General features: G+C 34.1%; 1 protein-coding gene across 1 annotated transcript; it reads left to right on the forward strand.

Annotated features, from left to right (window-relative positions):
* The first annotated feature begins 999 nt into the window (after positions 1-999).
* On the forward strand, positions 1,000-3,126 carry LOC137417242 (uncharacterized). Its single transcript, XM_068103078.2, has 4 exons — positions 1,000-1,595; positions 1,687-1,849; positions 1,973-2,122; positions 2,289-3,126. Exons 1-4 carry the CDS (start codon positions 1,534-1,536, stop codon positions 2,727-2,729), a joined length of 816 nt encoding a protein of 271 aa, XP_067959179.1. The 5' UTR covers positions 1,000-1,533; the 3' UTR covers positions 2,730-3,126.
* Positions 3,127-9,992: the final 6,866 nt, after the last annotated feature.

Raw genomic sequence — 9,992 nt, forward strand, 5'->3', positions numbered from 1 at the left:
TTGTGATGGTGTTGAAAAACCACTTTTCGCACTTGTGTTAGTGTTGAAAAACCACTTTTCGCACTTGTGTTGGTGCAGGAAACCACTTTTGCACTTGTATTAGTGTGGAAAAACCACTTTTCGCACTTGTGTTAGTGTTGAAAAACCACTTTTAGCACTTGTGTTAGTGTTGAAAAAACACTTTTCGCACTTGTGTTGGTGCAGGAAACCACTTTTGCACTTGTATTAGTGTGGAAAAAACACTTTTTGCACTTGTGATAGTGTTGAAAAACCACTTTTTGCACTTGTGTTAGTTTTGAAAAACCACTTTTCGCACTTCTGTTAGTGTTGAAAAACCACTTTTCACACTTGTATTGGTGCAGGAAACCACTTTTGCACTTGTATTAGTGTGGAAAAAACACTTTTTGCACTTGTGATAGTGTTGAAAAAACACTTTTCGCACTTGTGTTAGTATTGAAAAACCACTTTTCGCACTTGTGTTGGTGCAGGAAACCACTTTTGCACTTGTATTAGTGTGGAAAAAACACTTTTTGCACTTGTGATAGTGTTGAAAAACCACTTTTCGCACTTGTGTTAGTGTTGAAAAACCACTTTTCGCACTTGTGTTGGTGCAGGAAACCACTTTTGCACTTGTATTAGTGTGGAAAAAACACTTTTTGCACTTGTGATAGTGTTGAAAAACCACTTTTCGCACTTGTGTTAGTGTTTAAAAACCACTTTTCGCACTTGTGTTGGTGCAGGAAACCACTTTTGCGCTTGTATTAGTGTGGAAAAACCACTTTTCGCACTTGTGTTATTGTTGAAAAACCACTTTTCGCACTTGTGAGTAGTGTAATAATGTTGCTTCTGGGACACCTCCGTTTAACATGGGAAATCCCTATCTAATGTCATTTACCCCCTTGTCTTTTTCAAAAATCATAAACACCTCTATTTCTCCCACCCTCATCTTTATGAACCTTTTGTCTGTAGTACCTATCCTTAATGTTGTTCATTAGACCACTCAAACACTACAAATATTTGTTTTCTCTTATAGACCTATCATCCTTCTTCTACATATCATCTGGCAGATTAATCTTTGACCCATTCACTTCCATATTGACCCTAAAGACCTCTATTTCTCTCACCCTGTTCTTTACGAACCTTCTAACCTTTTGACATGTTATCCTTATTCATTAGACCACTTAAACACCTGTGATCCTTCTGACCTTATGGACCTTTTAACCTTTTACTCTTAATATCATCTGGTGAATATAACCCACTCAAACATCGACCCTACAAATATTTGTTTATGCGTGGGAAATAATTTAATTCTCCTCCAACTTCCATCACCATACTCAAACCCTTTTAAAATTAATTATTCGCTTTTGAGAAATGACGTTGTTTCACTGACTTGGATAACTTCCCAGAAAGTTTTCATTGTCTTATTTCCTGTTTCCTCGAAATGTTAAAGCTGAGTTCTGTTCCCGAAAATACATTTTGGTCATTATAAAGGTCGTGTTGCCGTGCTGTTTTTATCATTACGAACCGAAGAACATGAGCATCAACATGTCTTATTTCACTCTCTACTCTGATGAAGAATACTCACCAGGACTTTGGTAAGTTTCATTCAGAATTAAACTGGTGATGTGAGCTTTGTATGTGATTAATTTAAATTTATATGACTCATGATATATTTTTTTATTACAGCAATTCAGGTTTTCAAAATGACCTGGTCTTGGCAGAGTTTCAAGTTGTTCCACAAGAGGTTTACAACGAATTGAACACTGGTTGGAGCGACCTGCCTCACAGATTGAATGAATTCGATGTTTCACCGTTCTTAGAAGATGATCACCATCGGAGTTTGTCTCAGGTAATTAATTATTCATTTCTCTGATTGGTACCATTAAACGCGAGCTGTCATTTATTTATTCATTGTCAATACAATGTATCTTTTAGGAGAAATTATTAACGTTTTTTCTTTCTTTTTTGAAAGAATATAACACCATCAACAGATGACCACAACCACAACCACGGCTTTGAGTGGGATGCTTTTGATTTTCCAAAGAGTGGTTATTTCCCGTCAACATGTGGTACCCTAAATTTTCAACTCGACCACTTGAACACAAAGCTCGATTTTTTAGAGGTATGTATCCCAATATCCTCATATCCTTGTGTGTGTGTGTGTGTGTGTATGTGTATGTGTATGTGTGTATGTGTGTGTGTGTGTGTGTATGTGTGTATGTGTGTGTGTGTGTGTGTATGTGTGTGTGTGTAATATTTTCTCTCCCCTCTTGTCCTCTTGTCTTCAGGAAGAGATTCAAAAACTCAACACATCTGCTGTCTTTGACTTGTGCTGGGAACAAATTGATGACTTGTGCTGGGAAGAAGTTGAATGTATAATACCTCAAGGAAAATGTTTTAGTAATATGAAGCTTTTAATGTTTTCACTATTATTTATATATATTTGTTTTGTTTACAATTATTTAATTATTAATTACAAAAAGAGAATAAAGGAGGGAACGGGGAGGTGCACCCCTGCCAAAGACCCTTCACCCCCCTCATCCCACCCCTCCCCTCCCCTTGTGTGTGTGGGGAAGGTGGGGTGGGATGAGGGGGGTGAAGGGTCAAGGGTGGGGGTGCACGGAGGGTGGGGGGATGATGGGTGTGGTCTGTGTGGGCGGGGTCTGTGTGGGCGGGGTCTGTGTGGGCGGGGTCTGTGTGGGCGTGGTCTGTGTGGGTGTGGCTTATGATTTTTATTTATTTAATTTATTTTTTTATTACCACTAATTAAATTAGCTAATCTGGGTGGGGTGAATAGAAATGTTGTTTAATGAATTATTAGCTTTGTTTTTTGTAATTCTTGCGAGTAAAATGAACCCAAGATTTCTTCTCGATTTATATCATTTAATTTGTAAGTCCAAGGGTTTGTAGCCATTACATCAACAATTATAAATAATTCATTAGTCCATTTTTGTGTATAACCTTTCTCAAAATGGCTTTTCCATTTGTATATCCTTACAATATCACCAACTTTGAACTTGGGCTTTCTCAAATTTATCTCCTTTTCATATTCTAATTTTGTAAATGTTTCTGATGGTTTTGATTTTGTTGATGAATGAACTGTATTATTGTAATTATCTACAATATCCTGAATTAAATACACCCATTTTTGAGAACTGAGTTGTGTGAATTTTTTATATAATTTCTCTTTTAAAGTACGATTAAAACGCTCAATAACAACTGCCTTTCCTTCATTAAAGGTGCTGTATAATTTAATACCCTTCCCCTTAAGAAATTTCATGAATATTTTGTTATAGAACTCTGTTCCCTCATCAGTCCATAACTTCTTTGGTTTCCTTTTATCCCGATCAAATATTCGCTTAAAGGCTAACATTAAAGTATCACCCCTTTTATTTTTTAAAGGGACAACCCAGGCAAATCTACTCCTCAAATCAATAACGGTTAAAGCATACCTGTATCCCCTGTCATTATTCAATTCAATTAAATCAGCGGACCATATGTGGTCGGTGTATTTAGAATAAACCTTCCTTCTTTTAAACTTTGTGATTATAGGTTTGTGTAATTCTTCAGCCAAAAGCTCCTCAGTCTTGATGACATCATTAGAGCCTAATAGTTTTTTGAGGAATAACCAAGACCAAGTTTCAATTTAGCATTTATCAAATTTCTCACAATAAACCTATCAACTTTCTCTCTCAACGTTGGATTTTGTATCAAAGACAAATTATACAACATTTCGCTGTCGGCTTTATGTTTTTCAGTCAACGTAGTGGTATCCCCATAAGCAATATCATGCTTCATACACACTTCATCAACCCTATTTGTAGGTTTAGACCAAGGTTTAGGATTGTTAGCCTCATCTAATCTTTTATCCAAGTTTGTTCCTGGACCACAGAAAGAATACCCTGGAAGGTGTAATTCCCCTGGAATTCCAGTTGTTGTAAATTTACTTCCTGACAGAAACTTTTGTATGTCTCCTCCTCTTTTAGGAGAGATGAATTGGCACTTTTTAGAGCCACACACTTGACATATTCCTTTTTGACAAACTCTATTATTTTTAGCTTTAACATAAGAGATATTTTTAGATTTAGTTTTCTTTTTACATTTGAGACAACAACTCATATTTATTTATCAGAAAAATTCCGACAGAGTATCAAAACCTTTTTGGTTTTCAACATATACATTTCAATCTTGATTTTTAAAACATAAAGAATCCTAAGGAATGCCTTCACTCTCTCCTCCATTTATTTACAAATAAAACTAACTAAAGTCAATTACACCGACATCATCAACCACATAATCTTTTCCTTCTTCTTCTTTATCCCCACTTTCTCATTTAAATCTCCTCCCTGAAACTGAAGACATTGACGTCGTTATTCTTGAAAATAATATTTTCATTAGACTTCTCATTTCTTTATTTTCCTCCTCAGTGCGTTGAGTTTGATTTATTTGCTGTAATACCTTCAATCTTTTATTAATCTCACTGATTTCCATCTTTTTATATTTTTCCTCCCTCTCTCTTTGCTCCCTCTCCTCCTTCTCTCTTTTCTCCCTTTCCTCCTTCTCTCTTTTCTCCCTTTCCTCCCTCTCCTCCTCCTTTTTCTCCCTTTCCTCCTTCTCCTTTTTCTCTCTTTTCTCCCTTTCCTCCCTCTCCTCCTCCTTTTTCTCCCTTTCCTCCTTCTCCTTTTTCTCTCTTTCCTCCTTCTCTTCTTTAACTCCTTCCTCATTTATCTTAGCAATTTTTGATATCAATATTTTCACAGCATTCATTCTTTCTTTATTTTCCTCTTCGGTGAGTTGAGATTTATCTTCTTGCTGTAATACATCCACTCTTTTTTGAATCGCTCTGATTTCCATCTCCCTCTCCCCCCTCTCTCTTTGTTCCCTCTCCTCCTTCTCTCTTTTCTCTCTTTTCTCCTTCTCTTCTTCAACTCCTTCCTCATCCCTTGCTACCCTTGAGTTTAAACCCCAAAGAATATTATACATATACTCATCTGGATTTTGAGATATTCTTGTATCTATAATTATTTTTCTCATAATAGGATACCAATAAGATTTGTTGACGATTTCTAAAAGAGTTTTATATTTCATAACTTTGAGAAGTTCATTTTTATTTAATATTTTAAACAAGTCTCTATTTGTGGGTTTAACAATATCAGTATAAGGCCAGTTTTTTATGACAAAATTCCCATGTATATGCTCCAAATCATAAGGTATGTAATACCGAGCACCCTTTTCTTGTAGGTATCCTTGAATACAAAAATTATAATTCTCTTGTAGTCTTCTTCCTGCCATTTATGTATCAGAAATATATGTGAGATTAATATTATGACAGGTAATACCACCCCATCTTCCCACTACCAAATCGGTTTGTATTCCTCGGCTTTCTATCCTTATCTCATTACCTTCCTTCTTTGTCATGCGAACCATCGCTATACTATCATATATTTTTATTTTCTTAAAATCACGTATTTGTTGTTTACTAATTGTACTTCCACATAAATCCTTATCTTCACCAAGTGGATAATATTCTTCTTTACGAGACTGATTTAAATCATGTAGGTCTTCTATGTTTATTGAAAAAGACCAATTATACCCTAAATCAGGCATATCATACCCCCATTTATTAATTCGCATATTAACTAAATGTCCTTCTTTATAAAATTTAATTGTAAGCAGGTAGTTAAATTCAATGAGGAAAGGTGTATGGTCAGTATAACCAGGTGTTGTGGTTGTAAATTTTACTTGTTTCACAAAACGTGCTGTTTTCTTTAAAGATATATATTGTGATAAATCACTGAATCTAATCAAGTCATTTGCATCTGTAGGGTTTGGATAATTGATTAATTTATAAGTATTCTTCATATTAATATTTTTACTTACACTATATTTTTGTCGTTCAGCCTGTGCCTTTGTATAATAATTTGATAAATCAATATCCTGAGAGGATTTTCCAAAGATAGAACCATCTTTTCCAACATAGGTCATTTATATTAGATAAAAAATGATATCATAAAAATTTTCATTATTGTTGAGTTGAAATAATACATATAAACATAATTGACCACAACATTTAGAATTAATTTCTTGAACTTGAAATGTTTGATAAACACCATTCTGTAAGAATTGTATTACTTCAACAGGTGGTGGCATACCATAACTATCAAAATAATATTTATCCTGACTATTATGAATACAAACCCAATGAGAACCATTCTGTGTGTCTAAATTCATAATAATATTCTTTGTATTCTTATTTATATGTATTAATTCATCTCTCATACAAATAACCACATTATCAATTTTTAGTGTTTTACAATACTTAGCTAGTTCTATATTTGACGTTGTATTCTTTCCAAATTGTTTAAACCATTTATCCATTTATTTATGAGAAAGATACAATCCATTACCCCGTTTAGTTAGTTTAACACCCGCTTGAGCGATAGAGGAAAGCATATCTCCAACCAACAATCTAGCTTTATCAGGTAGACTTTCAAGTTTTTGAGCAAAATCTACAATTACACCACTTCCACTAATTTGTTTCTCCAACTCCTTGTTATGTCTTTCCAATTCTTTTTGAGCTTTTAGTTGTGCCTTCCTTTCGTTAGCAGTTTTTACCGCTGCTGAAATACCACCAGTCAATGCTCCCGCCGCACTTAAACCAGCAAATAAAGGAATTAGAAACGGGAGAAATCCTCCTCTTGACTCGTCTATTGAATATTTCTTTAACATAGGTTTCGTCATTTTAATTTTAAGTGATCCAACATCATTTAGTGTTTTTACTTGTGTGTGTGTGAGTAAAACATCAATTCTTACAGCTCCTTTTCTTTGAATTGTATTAACATTAATAATACAAGGCTTTTGATTTTGAATACAAGATGTTAATTTATTAAGATTGATTTGATTAACATATACCCCAACCATTTATTTATGAGAAAAAACCTATGTGATATTAATCATAACACCATTATCTGTATTAATCTGTAATTCTGTTTCCTCCAAAAGCAAACAATATGCATTAACCTCTTCATTCTCCCCTCTTTCAATGTATAGAGAAGTATCCACTCGATTAGACTTTATAGTTTCCTTTTGAGAACTCAGGTCAATTGCGTAGATTGTATATAAACCTTTAAATGCAACCATATCCAAAATAGGATCATTATTACCATTACTTTCACACACCTTTTGGTAGGACTTGTAGGCTTCCGCATAATCATTTTTTTCCCAATCAATTTCCAATCTATCTCGCGGATAAAATGTGCCATCAAGAGAAACCCGAAGTTGTTTCACCTTAGCATTATCACTCAGGGCATTATTCTTATTAGTACCGTCCTCTCCATCTGGTTTTTTAAAAATGAGCCAGAGGTATCGTGGCTTTCCTTGAAGAACACCCAAATTCCAAGTGTAGGTAGTGTGTTCCAGTTTAACGTGTTGACATCTTCTTTTAAGGTATGATACATTTAGCGGTTTCTTTGAGTTAAGTCTTCTATTTAACATCTCTTCCGTTTTAAGATTAGGAGTATATTCACTGATATACCAACACAAATCATTAATAACAAATTTATTATTTTCTCCAAAAGCATTTTCATCCCCAAAAAGCAATCTATTTACATTATCATTCCTTTGTAGTTGAAATCTAATTTTAAGCCCATACAAAACTTTATCATAATCACAAAATCCAAATATACCTTTCAGAGGTACTGCTACGGTAAAACTATTCTCAGCTTTTGCGTCATCATTATACATTGACTTCCTTTGACTATAACCAGGGTCTGCGTTTGTACCCGTTGACATATCAGGAATAAAACCTTCAACAGCTCCCTTACCCATTCTATCACTAAACGAATATAGTGTAAATTTCATCATTTCAGATGTAGCAGAGACATAATCAACCGCTTCAACCTCTTGTGTTCCAATATACAGGCGGACACTGTCAAACATTTTCCAGAAGAAATCATTTACGAGTGTAGCATTAGTATTATTCGCAGCCTTAGTGAATTTAAATTTACACAGCAAGAAACTATCAGCTATATTCAAGTAAGTTTGTTGATTATTTATTTCAAAACTTTTTGTTCCGTTTGAATTCCAGTCTGTTCCTGTTATAGCATTTACCTTAAAATAGTCTTCCTTTTTAGTGGAGTTTGAAATGATAATCGTATCATCCAAATCATAGATACTATCAATCGCTTCCATACTTGTATTTATATAGCATTAAAATTGTTGAAACCCTGACCCAAGTATTTTAATGATTTTTTGTCGTTCTTGTGAAGATAGTTGAGTTTTACCTTTTTTTATTTCTTTGATTGCTTGTAATTTATGAGACTCCTTTTGAGCATCTTTTATACTCTTTATAGCACCCGCAACGGAGCCCACGGCAGAAGCAGTTGAACCAATTAGGTCTTTATGTTTAAGGATGGTTGAACCAATACCCATTAGAGTATCAATTATCCCATCTCCTTTATTTCGAAATTGATGACCTACACCTCGTTGTCTCTTAGGTTTATAGTATCCTCTACCCACATACCTTGTATAGTCTGGTGAAAGGAACATGCCCTCCCCTGTAATTATTTTATATTTTCCCAACTCGTGTTTTCTCACAATAACCATTATTTATTTATTGAAAAACTTCACGTAGGTGAATTCTGATGGATATAATTTCATCATTAAAGGATATCATACGATTATCTTGGTCGGTTATCCTAAAATTTACTCTGTATATGGTTTTTCCTGACACAGGTAAATAGACAAGATTTTTTGGTTCCATATTAAATTTATAACCAATCGGGGTTGAGTATGCACTGAATGAAAATATTGTATTTGTTCTTATTCCATCGTTATAAGCACCATCAATCAAATCACAATGAATTAATACTGAATTTATACCGGAGGATATTTGGATAACATTATCACTGTAAAACGTCCCGTTATTTTCAATCTTTTTTGAAGAGAAACCCAATAGCTCTCTAAACGAATTTTCAATCGTGAAATCAACTTTATAATTATTTTTAAGTTTAATAGTTGATTTTGAAGTGTGTTTTTGAATATCTATTACAATATTTTTTGGTTCATCACCTTTTTCTTTCATAAGGCGAGAGACTTCTGAAGATATTTGAGAAATCTCGTAAGCTCCAGGTGAAACGGTTATAGTTTTATATCCACTTCCTGGATTATAACTAAACTTGTTGTTTTTCTCTGTGATATTAAACAAGGTATTATAAGTTTCCATCGACAATAAAGATGCCTCATATGAGGTAAGGGGGTCAAGTTGTAGTGGGTAAGGGAATGAAGCTGTGTAATCGCTCGTTGTGAAATTAAAACTAAGAATTGTGCTTCTCATCTTATTTAATATCTAATAAAATATCTTTGTATTGACATTTATTAATTATTTTCATATTAATCAACTGATCTAAAATGGCTGAGGATTCATTAAAACAATTGTTGTTTCCAGCCTTCTTACTACCTAACAACAATAATAGCCTATTAACTAATTGTGATGGGTCATTTGGAAGAAAACTAACACCCGAACCAAGCTTACTTAAAGCATCAATAATATGTTTCTCCTTCTCATTCTTCTTACTTTTACCAGCAACAGAAACTCCATAATCAAGTGCATTTAACAACTCAATATATACCCTATCTTCCTCTCTTTCCATATCAAGTGGTTCCTCAAAATATTTTGAACCGCTGAATCCGGGGTTTGTTAGAAGAAACATTAATCTTGGAGTTAATTTAACATTTGGTTGAGTAGAACTCAAGAACATCAATTCATCATTAAATATCAATACCTTTTCTTCCACAAGATGAAACACTGCTGGTTCTTCTGTTGGAATGAGACCTGCTCTGGTTTTTGAACCCGCCGAATATTCATTGTTTTGAAGAGCTTCCACAACATAATTAGGGGGTTGATTTACCTCCTCAAGTTTCCGAAATAATCCCTCGTCATCATATTCTAATTCACCAAGTTCTTGTTTTGTTATCTGACTAAAATCTTTGAG

The sequence above is a fragment of the Myxine glutinosa genome, unplaced genomic scaffold (genome assembly GCF_964187855.1).
Source record: "Myxine glutinosa unplaced genomic scaffold, kmMyxGlut1.1 SCAFFOLD_145, whole genome shotgun sequence".
NCBI lineage: Eukaryota > Metazoa > Chordata > Myxini > Myxiniformes > Myxinidae > Myxine > Myxine glutinosa.

What these genes read in the sequence shown, in the direction of transcription:
- LOC137417242 (XM_068103078.2), top strand. Translation starts at nt 1,534, where the DNA reads ATGAGCATCAACATGTCTTATTTCACTCTCTACTCTGATGAAGAATAC. An exon ending in GAATACTCACCAGGACTTTG is followed by an intron (nt 1,596 to 1,686) that starts GTAAGTTTCATT and finishes TTTTTATTACAG; the next exon opens with CAATTCAGGTTTTCAAAATG. An exon ending in ACCATCGGAGTTTGTCTCAG is followed by an intron (nt 1,850 to 1,972) that starts GTAATTAATTAT and finishes CTTTTTTGAAAG; the next exon opens with AATATAACACCATCAACAGA.